This window comes from Sturnira hondurensis, unplaced genomic scaffold (genome assembly GCF_014824575.4).
Source record: "Sturnira hondurensis isolate 20B ecotype Veracruz unplaced genomic scaffold, ASM1482457v3 Scaffold0004322, whole genome shotgun sequence".
In the NCBI taxonomy this organism is placed as follows: domain Eukaryota; kingdom Metazoa; phylum Chordata; class Mammalia; order Chiroptera; family Phyllostomidae; genus Sturnira; species Sturnira hondurensis.
The window spans coordinates 119,516-137,052 of NW_028076953.1; the positions used below are offsets into that span (position 1 = coordinate 119,516).

At 38.9% G+C, this 17,537-nt stretch overlaps 1 protein-coding gene across 3 annotated transcripts in view; it reads right to left on the minus strand.

The window, feature by feature from the left end:
• Positions 1-10,959, minus strand: part of LOC118986510 (guanylate-binding protein 6-like) — a 37,185-nt gene extending 26,226 nt beyond the window's left edge. For 2 of the 3 annotated variants that reach the window (XM_037045455.1, XM_037045454.1), the window contains exons 1-5: positions 10,828-10,957; positions 8,583-8,786; positions 7,033-7,160; positions 5,135-5,244; positions 4,738-4,934 (exon numbers count right to left, since the gene is read on the minus strand). In XM_037045455.1, the coding sequence (XP_036901350.1) occupies positions 4,738-4,934; positions 5,135-5,244; positions 7,033-7,160; positions 8,583-8,772 (625 nt within the window). In that variant the 5' untranslated portion in view covers positions 8,773-8,786; positions 10,828-10,957. Of the gene's footprint in view, positions 1-4,737; positions 4,935-5,134; positions 5,245-7,032; positions 7,161-8,582; positions 8,787-10,827 lie in introns of all 3 variants that reach the window. The other variant, XM_037045453.1, reaches the window with a different exon arrangement.
• Between the last annotated feature and the right edge of the window lie 6,578 nt (positions 10,960-17,537).

Below are 17,537 nucleotides of genomic sequence, written 5' to 3' on the forward strand. Positions count from 1 at the left end.
AAGACTATATTAATTTGAAAGTAACCTTTTGCCCAGCCAGTTTCTCACTGAGTGTTTTGGGGAAGCAAAATGGATATGTGAAGAAAAGAATGAATGAATCAGAACTGATATTTCTTTCAAGTTTTCATCAGATACACATCTGGGTAAATTGTGTATCTGATACACATCAGATACACAATTAAAATACATGATTGTTTTGAAATTATAGCATGGGTAAAAATGTTGAAATCAATAGAAATCTATGATACAGGAAATAAAATGAATGTTTTGATAATTATTAGAAATATTCCGACTTCCGCCAAGATGGAAGCATATGTGGAAACACTGTGCCTTCTCCCACAACCAAGTTTAAATACAACAAAGGTTTGGTGAACAAAGACGCAGCCAAAGAACAGAAAATTGAACTATATGGAAGTCCGACAAAAACGAACCATTCAACCGGACCAGTAAGAGGGGCAGAGCCAGCAGAGGAGCAGGGCCGGGCAGGAAGGATCCCCCGGCCCCAGGCACCCAGGCAGCCGGGGTACCATCAGGTGGACTCAGTTAGGGCACAGGGCAGTGGACTGGCCGTGGTCACACATTTGGGCACAGGTAAACCAGCAGAGGAGTGAGCAGTGAGAAGGACTACACAGGCCCCAGCGGCAAACCCAGCGAGGACGCAAGGCAGCCGGCTGACCACGGTTGCACATTCGAGTGCAGTGGGATGGACCGCATGGGCACCTGCAGCGGGAGGCAGCAGAGGGGACCGACATTGCTTTGACTCCACCCCCACATACAGCGCCACAACCCAGCGACTGAGTGGCCCGCCCTAGTGAACACCTAGAGCTCTGCTCCTCATACATAATAGGCATGAACAGTCCAAAATATGGCTCAAGAAGAACTCAAAGCCCCAGAGCCGATAACTCTAAGCGAAAAAGCAATAGCGAACCTCTCAGATGCACACTTCAAAACACTGGTGATCAGGATGCTCACAGAACTGGTTGATTTTAGTCGCAAATTAGAGGAACAAATGAAGGTTAAACTAATTGAAATGAAGGGAAATGCACAGGAAACCAATAGTGATGGAAAGGAAACTGGGACTCAGATCAAGGGGGTGAACCAGAAGGAAGGAAGAAATGACCAAACAGAAAAAAGTGAAGTTACAGAATTCAAAAAAAATGAGGAGAGGCTTAGGAATCTCCAGGACATCTTTAAACGTTCCAACATCTGGATTATAGGGGTACCAGAAGGGGAAAAGAAATAGCCATGAGTGGAAAACTTATTTGAGCAAATAATAAAGGAGAACTTCCCCAGTCTGGCAAAGGAAATAGACTTCCAGGAAATCCAAGAAGCTCAGAGAGTCCCAAACAAGTTGGACCCAAGAAGGAACACACCAAGGCACATCATGATTACATTAGCCAAGATTAAAATGAAGGAGAGAATCCTCGAAGCAGCAAGAGATAAGGGGACAGTCACCTACAAAGGAGTACCCATCAGATTGTCAGCAGATTTCTCAAAAGAGACCTTACACGCAAGAAGGAGCTGGAAGGAAGTATTCCATGTCATGAAATCCAAAGGCCTACAGCCAAGATTGCTTTATCCAGCAAAACTTTCATTTAGAATGGAAGGACAGATAAAGTGCTTCTCAGATAAGGTCAAGTTCAAGGAGTTCATCATCACCAAGCCCTTATTATATGAAATGCTAAAGGGACTTATATAAGAAAAAGAAGATGAAAAATATGAACAGTGAAAGGACAGCAAACTCACAGTTATTAACAACCACACCTAAAACAAAAGCAAACCAAGAGGACAGCTAGATCAGGAGTGGAACCATAGAAATGAAGAACACATGGAGGGTTAGCAACAGGGGAGTGGGAGGAGGAGAAGGGGGGAGAAGATACAGAAAATAAGTAGCATAGATGGTGGGTAGAAAATAGATGGGGGGAGGGCAAGAATAGTAGGGGAAATATAGAATCTAAAGAACTTGAGACATGTGGTCATAAACTAAAAGGGGGGAATGGTTGGGTAGGGGGTGTGCAGGGTGGAGGGGATTGAAGGAGGGGAATAGAACAAGTGTAATGGTATAACCAATAAAATATATATTTTTAAATATTCCAAATGCATTGATAAAAAACATACATCTTCAGGTTCATTTAAAACATAAAGTCATGTTTGTAGATTACTTAGCTATATGGTCAATAAAAAGATGTATTCCTATTTCAAAAGAAAAAATATCTAATTATTTGAAAGATGGTTTTTGCTGGATAGGCTTTTTGACTTCTTCCATGATTGTATTGTTGACCCATTTATTGCTCTCCTTAGTCAAATATTAATTGACCACATAAATGTGGGTTTATTTCTGGGCTCTCCATCCTGTTCCATTGATCCAAATTTCTGGGGGTTTTTTTACATCAGCACCATGTTGCTTAGATTACTATGGACTTGCAGTATAGTTTGATATCAGATAATGTTCTTCCTCAACATTATTCTTCCTCCATACTGTGAGGCTATTTAAGGTATTTTGAGGATCTGTATAAATTTTTGGAATATTTGTTCTAGTTCTGTGAGGTATGCCATTTGTATTTTGAAAAAGATTGAATTAAACCTATAGATTGCATTGGGTAGTATGGACATTTCAATTATGTTAATTCTTCCTATTTATGAGCAAGGTGTAGGATTCCATTTATTTGTATATTCTTGAATCTTTCTTCAGTGCCTCTATGTCATTTCTATCCACTGTAATCTTTATTTTCTTTATTTAATTTATTGAGGTGAAATTGGTTTGCAAAACCATGTAGGTCCCAGGTGTAAAATCCAATAAAACATCATCTTCCTACTGCATCATGCACACATCACCCCAAGCAAAGTATCTTCCCATCCCCATTGTCCCACTACTCCCTACCTGTCTCTCCCTCTGGCTATCAACACACTGTTGTATGTGTCTATGTGAGGTGTGATCCCACGGTTTCCACTGTGCTGAGAGATATTATCATAAATGAGTGCTAGATTTTATCAATTGCATTTTCCACATTTATTGATATAATCATGTGATTTTTACCCTTCATTTTTATGTAGTATATCACATTTTTTGCAAATATTGTAACAACCTTTCATTCTCAGGATAAATCGCAATTGATCATGTTATATGATATTGTTCATGTATTGCTGGGTCTGGTTTGCTAATATTTTGCTGAGGATTTCTATGTTCATCAGAAATATTGGCCCACAATTCTTTCTTTGTTGTGTATTTATTTGTATTTAGAATTAAAATAATACTGAACTCATGAAAAGCACTTGGAAATCATTTTTTCTCTTGAAATTTTTTATAATAGTTTGAAAAGGATAGCTGCTAGAGGTTTTTTTTGGTTGTTTGTTTGTTTGTTTTGTTTTTTTAATGTTTGGTAGCATTCTCCTGGATAGCCATCTGGTCTGGGTCTTTTGTTTGCTGGGAATATTTTTATTGCTGCTTTGATTTCATTAGTTCTAATTGGTCTATTCAGGTTTTTCAATTTTCCTGATTTGGTTTTGGAAGACTGTATGTTCCTAGGGAGTTTTCCATTTCACCCAGGTTGTCCAATTCATTGGCATATAATTATTTGTAGTATTTTCGTGTAATCATTTATATTCCAGTGGTGTCAACTGTCACTTCTTTCATTTCTAATTTTAATTTTTAGGTCTTCTCTCCTTTTTTCTTGATGAGTCTAGTTAAAAAGATTCATTGATCTTGTTTATCTTTTCAAAGAACCAGCTCTTGGTATTACTGATATTTTTTTGTCTCTATGACATTTATTTCCACTCTAATCTTTATTATTTCCTTCTTTTTACTTACTGTAGGCTTTGTTTGTTGTTCTGCTCTAATCTTTATTATTTCCTTCCTGCTCATCACTTTGGAATCTGTTTGTTGTTCTTGGTATGAGGTTAGATTGTGTACTTGAGATTTCTCTTGCTTCTTAAGGTAGGCTTGTATTGTCATGAATTTCCCTTTTAGGACTGCTTTTCAGTGTCTTATAAATTTCTGGTTATTGAAGAGGGAGGGTGGTGGGGTTGGCTGGGGTAGGGGGTGGTAGGGAGAAAATGCAAATAACTGTAATTGGACAATAATAAAGTAATTAAAAGAATTGGGGGGGTTATTGTATGTTCACTTTTATTTGCCTCAAGGTAACTTTTGATTTCTTCTTTGACTGTATTATTGACCCATTTATTGTTCAGTAACATGTTCTTTAGCTTCAATGTGCATTTGTGTTTTTCAGTTTTCATCTTGTACTTGATTTCTAGTTTTATATCATTGTCGTGGGAGAAAACAACTGATATGATTTCAATCTTCTTAAAGTTACCCAGACCTGTTTTGCTTCCAAAAATGCAATTTACCCTAGAAAATCTATCCATCGATGTCAATTGGGTGTTAAAATCCCCTACTATGACTGACTGTATTACTGTTGATCTCTTATGTCCATCAAAATTTGCTTTATACATTCAGGTGCTACTATGTTGGTATATAAATGTTTACTAAGCTTATATCCTCTTGTTGGGTTGATTTGCTTATCATTATGTAATGTCTTTCTTTATTTTTTATTATATAGGCTCTACTTTATGTCAACTGAAACTCTAGTCCATAGAGCTTTTCAGCTCACCTCCCAGCCACCATTTCTATAGATTTCATGTAGTCTAAAACACAAGGGCAACTCCAGAGATGACAGACAATGTGTAGCACCCCCCTCCTTATACTGCACTGTCTACTGCCTAGTCATGCTCTCTCACCTGGAATCAGCTTCAAGGCATTCTCCAGGTACTCATCTTCTGTGATAGGGTGACCATTTAACTTCAGCTCCAGGGTGAAATCCCGTACAGTCCAGATAAAGTCTGGAAAGAAACTCACAAACTCCATGGAATCGTCTACTCCATCTGGTGTAGGGGAGGACTTTGCCCTGATGAGTTCTGTCAGCTCGGTCACATAACTAGGACCTGGTTAAGGAAAAGGAAATTCCCATCCACAATTCCCACATTTCTCTAAAAGAAAAAATATATGGTAAAACTCTTTGGCTCTGGTTCCTTCTGGTCCACCAAAGGCAACTCAGTGCAAGGGAAGGAGAAGCTGACTGGATCTCCATTCCCCCAGACCCCAGGACCCATGGTGGAGTGGTCCCTGGAAGGATACTGCAGCTGCTCCAAGGCCTGGTGGTTGATGGTGCCCATGCTGTTGTAGACGAACACACTGCTCAGAAGCACGGCCAGGGCAAAGATCCACGAGTCATTCTTAGGGTCACCCTAGGAAGCATATTAGGGCAAGACATTTCAGAGTTTACCATGTAAAAATTCATTCAGACACTAAGTCTATCAGTCTTTCATTTTTATTTCAGCTAATGTACTCACCATGCAAAGAAGTAAGTTTAAAGGCAAGGATAAATACAGATATTAGCTTTGACAAAGTCAATTAAATTTCTTGTCACTGTGATTTTTCACATATAAAAAAATTCTATCTTCACAGGGCTTTCATTTTATCCAATTGAATGGCAAAAATAATTTATAGAAAAACTAGTATGATGTCTGGTGTGCAATTAGGAATTCAATGTTAGATGTTAGCACGTATTCATTCTACATATGTTTGTTCATCACAGGCCGTATAAAATTCACCATAGCTAGCACGACTGAGGATTCAACTTATGTACAATTAAATTCAACAGATGTTTGTAGGAGCTATTGAGTGTTTCCCACTGAGCTTAAGTTTCTAAAGGCAATGTTTAAAATGTTGTTACTTTGAAGACAACTTCTTTAAGGCAGTGACAAACATTACATTGAATACAACAGTGATGAAAATATTTATAAGAGACTTACATCTTAGAAATGCATATAAACAGTGGATCCTATAGCTATAATATTAATTAAAAGTTTAGATATCTATCAAGAAAAAACAGGGCTATAAATATTGGGATAAAAATTGCATATTATAAAGTTTTACTCAGAGTCTTAGTTGAGTGTGAAAGAACTGGTAGCATGTAGACTTGAAGAAATGAAGGTAATCCTGGAAGTAGAAGGACTCACAGAAGCAAAATTAGAAATTGTCAAATACACAGGTCTTTGGAATAAAATTATACTTATTTGATTTGATTGGAGCAAAGGGTAGGTCAAGAAATTAAGGCAGATAGTGAACCTGGTACAGCCAGAGGAATGGCCTTAATGGCCATGATAATTTATTTGTATGGATTATAGCTAGCTGTGTCTCAATAATGATCTAATCACGACATTATTTATCTTATAAACAACCTAAAGCCTAGAGAAACTATATAAACTGGGACATGTACCTAGGAGACTCAATATGAGAGTTTGGGGTGGAAGGCGGGAGGGATAACCACTTATTTAACTTACTTCCCTGACCTCAATTTTTTAAAGTAATCATGTAAGATGAGAAGAAATGGCACTTACAACAAACATAAAACATTTAGATAGCAAGATTATATCATTCTTTGATATGTAGATTTAAAAATAAACACAGAATTTTTAACTCTTCTTTGGAAAGAAATAGAGATCGGTACAAATTTAAGTACTATTCCCAAATAAGGCTCCAAGTAAGGCAGAAAAGAAGAAATCGTTCATATCACCCACTCATAGAAAATTAAAATATTACTTAAAAAACTATTTTTAATGATGTTGTGGAACAAACATGTGTTTTTTTAGAATCACTGCATTCAGAGGTGTCTCAAACCTTTACAGAATGATCTATGAGTACTTAATGAACTTTACCACAGGGTTGTAGACTCTTTGAGGGCACAACCTTTACTTTGGACACTAATATCTGCGGTACTAATCCAGATGCTGGGGAATTATGTGCTCAGAATTGTATATTAAACTGAATAGAACCAGAAATAAAAAAGGCTTACTCACTCTACCATGACAACTTACTGGGAAGAGAGAATCCAATAAACCAAAATTTGCCTTATATATGCAGTTAGATTTCTAGATTTCAGAATAGATTGCAGCTGTGAAATTACAAAGAATCATAAAACATTAAGAAGAATTTCAGATTTTAAATACTTTATCTGTGACTCTCTACCTCACCTTTTCCACATCACCCAGGCCCTCAGTGTCCAGAAGGACCAGAGTGTGGTTAGGCTTGGAGGGGTGGGGCACACACCACATCCAGATGCCCTTGGTTTCAGACTGCACCGTAGAGCCCAGAGGGAAACCTGCAATGGATGCATGAAAAGCAACATAAAATGAAAGGAGAAAATCTAAGAAGCCAAAGGCTACAAAGTCAGACTTGTTGGAATGTAAGTACCCCACAATACAAAATGGTCCATTCCCTACTTCAGAAAAATGCCCTACTGTGTGTGTGTTATTTATTCCCAGTAGAAGGGAGTATAAAGTGTAAGAATAATGTGAAGTAAGGACTCAGTATGGAGGAAAAGAGGCATCACTGAACCACAAATAATGAAGGTAACTAATTGACTATGACAACATTTTGAAAGACTAGTAAAATTCAAAGCCAAATGCAAGTGAATTAAAGAGAAACCTGGGAATAGAATGAGTGGGAAAAAATTAAAATAATACTTTTTGTCAGACAAAGTGATAAAAAAAGTGTGGGGGATTGATAGCCTTAATAGTATATAAATTCTTGAAGAATTTTTGAGATAATAGGTGTTCAAACATCTTTATATGTTGATGAAAATATTTCATAAAGAAAGCAAAATATGTTATGAGAGAGAGAAAGGAGACACGATTGAAAGTACATTACACAGATGATGTTTTATAGAATTGTACACGTGAAACCTATGTAATTTTATTAACCAATGCCATCCCCAATAAATTCAATTTTAAAAATAAAAAAGTACAGTGCTCAAACAAGTAAAAAAATAAAAAAGTAAAAAATTACAAGTAAAAAGGGTAGAATCTACTCATTAGTATGGTAGATTTTACTTAACAGAATAAAGAATATGGTAACAGAATACAATATGGTAATAATTTAGTGGTGAGAATTAGAATTAGAAGATTGTTTTACTGAGAGGAGTTTAGTTACCCATGTAACCAGGGAAGAAAACTAATAAGCTGTGATATAGAGTAAAAAATGTCCCCAAGAACCTGTGCATCCCAATGTTCACAGCTAATTTACAATAGCCAAGTGCTGGAAACAATTTAAGTGCCCATCAGTAAATGAATGGATAAAAAAACTCCAGTACATTTACAGGATGGCATACTACGCAGCAGAGAGAAAGAAGGAGCTCCTGCCCTTTACAACAGCGTGGATGGAACTGGAAGGCATCATGCTAAGTAAAATAAGCCAGGTGGTAAAAGACAAATACCACCTTTAACTGGAACATAATCAACAAAAGAAAAAAGCAAGCAAAGTATAACCAGAGACACTGAAAGTAAGAACAATCTGACAGTAACCAGAGGGGAGGTGGGAGGGAATAATGGGGTGAAAGGTTTTCAGGAACTACTATAAAGGAAACATGGACAAAACCAAGGGGGGGGGGATGGAAGCAAGGAAGGGAGGGGGATTTGTCTAAGGTAAGGGTGGAGCAGTGGGCGGAAAATGCAGACAACTGTAATTGAACAACAATAAAATTTTAAAAGTTTTAAAAAGTCCCCTGCCTGAAGACAGCACTCACCATGGTTCTGTCCTGCAAGACAGTTCATCAAGTAGGATTTGCCTGTGCGATACAGTCCCACAATGGCCACGACCACCACTGGCTGAGAAATCTGGTCAAGAATCTGCAGAGCTTCCTGATTCACTGAGAGCTGCTCATTGATGTTTTCCACCAGACAAATGGGGGCTGTCATGTTGGATCCAGATGCCATGGCAACCTGTCAACCTGGAAGAACATCCCACTTGAAAAAAGATGATACCATGACTCTCCAGGCAGTGTTATACAAAGCATCCATCGCCTTACGCCGTGTGCGTTTTCTGCTTTGTTTCCGTCACAGTAAGCATCAGCTAAGCTCCACAGTGAAAAATTCATCTATTTTTGGTTCTGCCCTTATAGTGACTCTCTGCAAGGGCCAAACTGCTCCCAGTGCCATGAGCATCTCAGATTGAATGTTATTGTTGGCACTGGGCAGCCAATTCTTATAATTCACTTAGAGTGGCCCTACCCAATGTGAGGGTCAACCTCACTGAGAAGCAAGGCTGTCACCTCATGAGAACATCCTCTCACCAAACTTAAGACTTAACCAGCTGCAAAGGGGGGAATGAGGCTGATGCTCGGGGAGGACCTGGCACTACGATGACCTAATTCTGCACCCTCTGTGTACCATTAAAAATATCTGTGTGAACATATTAAGCCAGTCTGCATAATTCCTGGACATGTCTACCATAGAACTTTGTTAGGAAGGAGAAAGTACTACTTAGTTTCCAAGAAGCGCCGTGCTGGTCCTTCCCAATTTTCAGAATACATCAAGAATAAAGCTGAATTGAGAGGTATCCTAATCAAGTTTGGGCCTGAGTAGTGGTTAACAGCCCAGTCCAGAGACAGCATACTTATTTCCCAACTTTAAAGGATGAGACTGGGAGTGGAAATGAGGCCACAATCTTGATGCAGACTTTTTGTGTCTGGTCTTTCTGTCTTTCTTTCTTTGTCCAATAAATAAAGGCAATCCAGAGCTCCCTGAGCCAAGTCTGCTTTTGATTAAAAAATAATGATATTAAAAATTAAAATTTTTTAAATTGTGTAGGTGATGAATCTAATGTAGAGTCACCACTGAGAACCATAAGCCCATCCTAATGTACACCATAATGAGGAATATTAAGCTCATGGATGAAGAAACTGCCTCCACTGCCCCACCCCATTAAAGAGCCAGGAGAGAACCCCAATCTTTGATCTCTCCGTGCACTCATCTTTTCCACTCCACTTGCAGCTGTCCTGGCTGTGTGACATGCTGCAAGGCTGTCACCTCACAGCTACCTCTGCTCCAAATGGAGAAGCTGGGCTTTCCCAGAACTAAAGTCACAACTGAAGCCTGCAGTCCACACTATTAGGCTTCAGATGCCCTTACCACTTCATTCCTCAGAGACCATTTTGAGTCCAAAGTTGAGGAGTTTAAGCTCAAGATCAAGCTGCAGGCAAAAGAAAGTTGATGATCAGCATTCCTGCCCCAGGCCCCTCAGGTCAGTGTGTCCAAGCACAAGTCCCCAGTTATTTTCCGCCCCTGCTTGCTCCCTTTCCTCCTCCCACTTTCCTGTTGCTAGTGTATGGAAGTTAAAACAAACTGAGAAATATTGCACTTACAAAGGAAACAGAAACAACTGAACCTAAAGACAAAAGTAATTGAAGTAATTAGTTTGGTAAGGACCACGCATTTGGAAACTGCAGGATTAAAAAAGGCTTAGACCTTAGAGCTATTTTTTAACAGTTGATTAAAATACTTCCGAATGAATTAATTTCATCTAAATACCACTTTATAGAATCTTTGGAGTATTAAATAAGGTTAATACAATAAAAAGTGTTTTAATGTTTAGATTGTATGTTGAAGACCATTTTTTCTCTCCCTTTCTCCAATGTCCAGCAGGTGCCAGTCATCAAGAGAAGGGACATGGAGGAAGTGACCCTACCCCGCACTTCTGCAAGGGGGCTACAGTTTAGTCCCATAGTCCAAGAAAGGACTTCAGCCCCTTTTGCAGCTGTGGCAGGGCTCTGCGTGCAGCCTGGAGCAGCGCAACCTGCCAACACAGAGACGCTAAGCTTCCCACAGCAAAGGGCTTCCCCATCCCCACCCCGACCTCCGCTCCGCGTGCCCCAACCCCCCAATCCTGCCATCAGCGCGGACCCTGCATCTACAGTGTGGGAAGTGCTCTTGACCACACGTTGTTGTTTAAGAAACACGAGCGTGGAAGACCAAGTTTCAGATCGAACTTACCTGGCGCAGGAGCTACAGGAAGAAAAGTTCTCAACTGTCCTCGCTCTCCCCTCGAGCGCTTCTCCGGCGCCTGGAACCGACTGCTCTTTTTAGCAGCTGAGAACAGAGGCAGATGTTAGAGTCAAGAGCTTATGAGCGAGGCTAAGGAAAACCGAAATCGAAACGCGTGGCTTTAAATGTTAAGGGTTTACTTTTTTTGTTAGCGGACGCTAGAGTTTCCAGTGTGGGAGAGAAACGAGGACCTCTTTCCTCCACAGCCTGCCTCTGAATCCGGAGCTGGTCCCTGCTCCGTCCTTGGCTTGGGTTCCCTGGATGAGCACAGAGCCCAGGTTGAATGCGAGCCCCTAACAGCAGGCCAGCAGATGTCAACAGCCTGTCTCTCAGGGGTACTTTTGGGGGCAATCTCGGTGCTTGTTTAAATTTTCATTTAGAGTATTTCATTTCTTTCTTCATTTTAAGTTCTCTTGTTATTAACATGTCGTTTTCATTAAATAGTGGGTGTATATAACTCCAAATTTTACAGTCCAGTGATAACCACTATTATTTTTATAGCATATTCTTCCACTTATGTTTTTGTGGTGGATCTATGGGGCATACCAAGGGTCTGCAGTTTATATATTTTGAGTGTTTGTTTCAACTATGTAAAATAATATAAAAATACAAATTCAAAAGTGAATATTCCAAATGAACAAAGAAATCATAACAATCAACAAGTTTTGTTAAATCTTTTTTTATGTTTCAATTACAGTCAATATACAATATTATGTTTCAGATGTATACCCTAGTGATTTGACATTATATAACTTCCAAAGTGATCACCATGATAAATCTCATGCCCATCTGACACCATGCATACTCATTAGAATATTACTAACTACATTCCTTATGCTGTTCTTTACATTTTCATGACTGTTCTGTAAGAACAGATTTGTACCTCTTACCCCCTACACCTTTTGTACCTGCAAACACCCCTCCCATCTGGCAACTGTCGAAACGTTCTTTGGACCACAAATATTATCTCTGTTTTCTGCTTTTATCTTCTATTAAGGTTCTTCCCTTCTCGTGTGTATTTCAGTATGATAATTAATTAAGAAATAAAATATGTGTAATTTTAAGGGATTCCACTGTATGTATGAAACTACAGAATAAAAATTATATTCGAATAATCAAATTAGTCTTTTGCTACATCTGTTGCTTTCTGGTTAGAAAGTGTTGAGGGCAAAGGGGAACTAGCCAGAACATAGCTGTAAGGCAGCAAAAGGTGTTTTACTCACTAACACAAAGAGGATCCAGGACACACCCGAAGAGCGGGGTATGTTCCAGGATATGGTGTAAGAGCAACAAGGTTAGTCAGGCAGATAGCCATCTGGACAGTCACTAGGGAGGGAAACTTTGCCCCTGTGCACGAGCTCAACTGACCAATCAGGTAAAGGAGCACGAGCCAGTGCACGAGTTAACTCACCAATAATCAGTAACCCTATTGTGCCCCTGAGCCAACCGCTAACCGCCACATCTGCTTCTGTATCCCGCTTGCTTGCGCGCCTCCATAAAACCCTAAGCCTGTAAGCGTTTGGCGCGACTCTCATTTGCAGCCCTTGCGGGCACCGTGTCTCCGGACACTTTGGAGAGTTCGCCCCTGCACAGGTTAAACTTGGCCAATAAAGTAACATCTTTGGAACCCCGAAAGTCTCTGACATTTGTTCTCGTGGTTGGTGAATGCAACAAAAGAAGTAGGTATTTGTGTTATTGGAACAATTTTGTTTTCATTTTATTGCCTATTTCTCTCTTCTGAAGATATTCTGAGTTGATTTCAAAGACATTAAAAGTGTTAATTTCACTTTCACAAATCAGTTTTTTTTAAACTGGCTCTTTGACAACATGGTAAAAACTACAAATAGCTATGTTTTAGATTTTACTTTCTGCAATACTATAAAAAATACATTACTAAAATGAAAAATTGTTCCCAGAAAGATACTATATTGCATACAAGATCAGAAAATATATTGAAAAATAAAACATTGAAATCACTTTGTTTCCTTTAATACATAAATAATATTACTACCAATCATATTTTTACTAAAATGTTTGTCATTTAATATGATTTTATACCCTAGACTTCCTATTTGCAGAAGTAAAATCTACTCTTACTGTGTGATTTGTTGGAAAATCTTATAAATTATCTTTACTTGTTAATGTTAGAATTGGTCAGTGCTATTGTTTTCTGCAGCACACAGTGGTAATGCAATTACCAAGTAACCCAATTGTGAGGCCCATTACCTTTGCATATTTTAAGATGAACAAAGTAAAGTTCTCACCTTTGAACAATCTATACCTTGAAAAGGGCAAATATTATAAAAATCAAGCAAGAAGTGGAACTTCATATTATTAATCTTAGACTTTTATATTTTATTTTTATTATCACTTAGTTCAAAATATTTTAAATTTCCACTTAATAACTTCTTTGACTCAGGTTTTTATAGATGCTCACTATATAGTTTAGTATATTGGATGCTGTACAGATTTCTTGCTGTTACTGAGTCCTACTCTGTAATTTGTCAGTCTATCAAAATGTATTAAGACTTGTTTTATGGCTGGATGTGGTATCTCTTGAGGAATGTACTATGTGCCTTAAAAGAGAATGTTATAGGAGACTGCTCTGTGTGGCATGGACCCAGACAGGACCCACACCCACGGATAGGTTCTCCCATGGGGAATCAGGCCTGCATTGTACCTAGGCCACTTTGGGACTTACTTTTTACCAAAACTCCCTCACCCTGAATTGAGGCGGGAAACATTTACTGCATATCTTTAAAGTAACTTCCTAAAATCTGTTTTAAGCCTTCCCAAGATGAGTGTAACCACTTCAACTGCTTTTCCCTTTGCATTTGCAAATATCCTTCTTCTGTGATGTGATTAGCAGCATCCTCTTCTTTGTTTTCTGTAAAAGAAGCACCTAAAGTGAACCTCTGCATAGTAAATGAGGACCATCAGGTAATGTGCCCAGAAAGCAATAAAAGCTTGTCAAGGTGAGGGTTGAAGTGCTCTCTCCTTGAGAGAGTGGCCGTGCCATCCCCTTTCCTCCACAGGACTCGGTAGTCCATGTGAATTTGTCGAATCTCGTCTATAATGCAGTGGACACTGCTTGCCGGTGTCTGCATCAGAATGTGTTGGGCACTTCTCTTCTGTAAGTATCAGTGAGACTGATTTGATTAATAGGGTTGTTAAGGTTGTTAATGCCACTAGGAATGTTTTGTCTAGTTATTCTATCAATTATAGAAAGACAGGTGTTAAAATCTCCAACTGCAGTGGTGGATTTGTACACAAATATATAGGAATTTGATTGTACCTATTTTAATTCCCTCAATATATATGTCATAAGTGTTGAAACTCTATTAGCTACATAAACACACATTCATGATTGTTACGTATTACTGATGACTTATATTCAGTATGAAATGTCCCTTTTTTGGAGGAAATCTTTTCTGAGTAAGTCTACTTTAGCTAACATTAATACAGGCACTTTAGCTTTGTTATTACTAGCATTTGTAGCCTGTATCCTTTTCTGCCTATTTACAAGTTTTCTGTGTTATGACAAAGTGTGCTACTTGTGGACCACATGGGGCGGCATCTTGCTCCCTCTCTATCAGTCACAGGCATTTTACTCACTAAATCTCTTGACTATCTAATTCTATAATGCGATTTTTGTGAAGGAATTCTTTAAAAAGTCATGGGTAATAAAATACTGTCACAAATAAAGTGCTTATTCTCTATAAAAACAGTTAATTAGGAGGGGTTAGAGATGGCTTCACAGAGAAGGTGTCATTTCTTTTGTAACTTATAGAATGACTCACTTTTGAGCAAAGAGTGATTGGAAGAAGCGTATTTTAAAACAAAGGAAAGAAATGAACAAATACACAGAAGTAGGGACTAAGTGGGAGGCATCAGTCAGGCCCAATGCAGCCAGCATTATGGGTTCACTGAGAATAATGTAGAAAGATCAACTGGGACCTGGATGATGAACTATGTTGCACAGGCAGGTAGATGCTTTGAACGTTATTGGGCATGATCAGAGCCATTTTTGAAATCCATTTCTCTGATGACAAGAGTAGAAAGTGAATAAATTGAGGACATTAGAGAGCAAGATCATGTAGGAGACTGGTGTTATAGCTTAGAAGGCATACTATAGTCCCACCATTCTAGGTTCACGGCATTCATTCAAGGATTCAGGTTCCTTCCATTCTGTTGTCCCATACCACTAAGCCATTGTACACATCTTCAAGGTCAAAAGTTGAGTGAGTTAGCCACACCTGATATCCAGACAGTAAGTGGAAAAGAGTGACTGACAGAGAGAGAACAGGCTCAAATTTCTCTGATCCAGACCCACAAGTAACATACTCATAATTCTGCTAATATCCCATGTGTACATGGCAACGCTTACCTACCACAGCCACCAGAAAGATGTAATGTCTACCTGAGTTTCATGAGATCATCTTTGAAAATACAACCATATAGTATTTGTAGCTGAAAATTCTGTCATAGGTCTAAAAGTAAAATATCAGAGACAGCTTTTTTTCAAAGACCTTTATTCCAAGTTGGCAATTTCTAGAGCTGAATGTGAGCTGGGCTAAGTATAGTGAGGTACAGTGATTGACTGGTGCAGGGTAGTGCCTGGGCATCAGTCCAAGCCCTAAGAAAGAGCATCTTCCCTCACCAAGTGGATCAAAGTAGCTTGATTCTCTCTCCCCCTTTCTCAGTCTCCCCCTTGTTATTCTTTTTTGTTTTGAGATTGTATTTCAAAAACATGACTATATAGATGAAGAATATGAAACTATTTAGTATTTTTAGCTTTAAATCAATATTTTATTATTATTTCTCTTATTTTACTGTAATTATTGACTTATTTTACTAATATTTTATGTTCACATTTATTATTTTATTACTAGCAAAGAAAAATATATTTGGGGGTCTTTCTCCCAGTTTCCATAGTGAGAAATTGTGGCAAGAAAAAAAATCTTCTAAAAATATATTCAAGTCTAAGTCACAAAAGTGTAACATTGATTAAAAAAGAATTATTATAATGATATTCTATCTCTGGCCAGGTGGCTCAGTTGTTTGGAGTGTCACCCCATAGACAAAAATGTGGCAGGTTTGATCCCTGGTCAGGACACATACCTAGGTTTCGGGTTCAATACTCAGTTGGGGCATGGTCAGAGCCTGGCCAGAGCATGCATGGGGGCAACTGATTGATGTTTTTCTCTCACATTAATGTTTCTCTCTCTCTCTTCTCTCTCCTCTCCCTCTGCCTCTTCCTCTCTCTCTAAAATCAACAAATATATCCCCAGGTAAGGATTTTTTAACAATGATTTTCTAAATTTATGGACATTAATAACGTTTGATGCAACTGAAATGAAGTTTTTCCATGTTTATTAGATTAACTCTAAGAAAGATTTTGTTTTAGAAAATGTGTTTATTTGGCATCAAGCTTTGGAGCCTACTAAAAATTCTCAAACAGGAGTTCTGTTTTAACATCCTTTAAAGAGGTTGGAAGAAGACCACAAAGCTGCAGATACAGTAACCCTTCCAGAGAAGCACACACTTGAAGAAGTTTCAGTTTAAAATTCCTTTGAGTACAATTTTCAACTAGGAAAAATACAGAAAGAAACGAAAGGGACCAAAGATTTTTTTCCCACTCCAAAACAGGACTTTAAGCTTGTTATTAACAAACAAAAGACTCTGAAAATAACTTTGACCCTCCTTCTTACTGCCCTAAAGAAATTTGCGTATAGGACTTCTGGCCAAGATGGAGGCATAGGTAGATAAACTGTGCCTCCTCACACAACTGAAAGAAAGAAAACAACAAATTTAAAAACAAAAAACAACCAGAGCTGCCAGAAAATTGAACTGTATGGAAGTCCGACAACCAAGGAGTTAAGAAGTAAGCACTCATCCAAACCAGTAGGAGAGGCAGAGATGGGCAGCTGGGGTGGAGAGGACTCATGGCAAGGCTAGAGAACCAGGGCAGGCAGCCCCATATTTGCATGTAGATAAACCAGAAGGAACAACTGGGGAGTAAGACAGACTGTGCAACCCACGGTTCCAGGGTGGGGAAATGAAGCCTCACAACATGTGACTGAAAAAATCTGTGAGGGTTGTGGTAGTGGAAGAAGCTCCCAGCCCCACAGGAGTGTTCATTGGACAGATGTAGAGGGTCCTAGAACTTACACAAGCCCACCCACCTGGGAGTCAGCACCAGAAGGGCCAAAGTAGCTTGTGAGTAGTGGAGGAAGTGACTGAAACTTGGCCAAGAGCTGAGCAAGCAGCAATGTTCCCTCTCAGACCCCATCCCCCCATACAGCACTATAACACAGCAACGTGAGTTGCCCTGCCCTGACGAATACCTAAGGCTCCAGTCCTTACCACTTAACAGGTGCACTGAGACAAAAAAAATATGGACAAATGAAAGAACAGATCAAAGCTCCAGAACAAATACAACTAAGCAACAAAGAGATAGCCAACCTATCTGATGCACAGCTCAAAACACTGATAATCAGGATCTCACAGAAATGGCTGAGTATGGTTGCAAAATAGAGGGAAAAGTGAGGGCTATGCAAAGTGAAATAAAGGAAAATATACAGGGAACTAACAGTGATGGGAAGGAAACCAGGACTCAAATCAACAGTTTGGAGCAGAAGGAAGAAATAAACATTCAC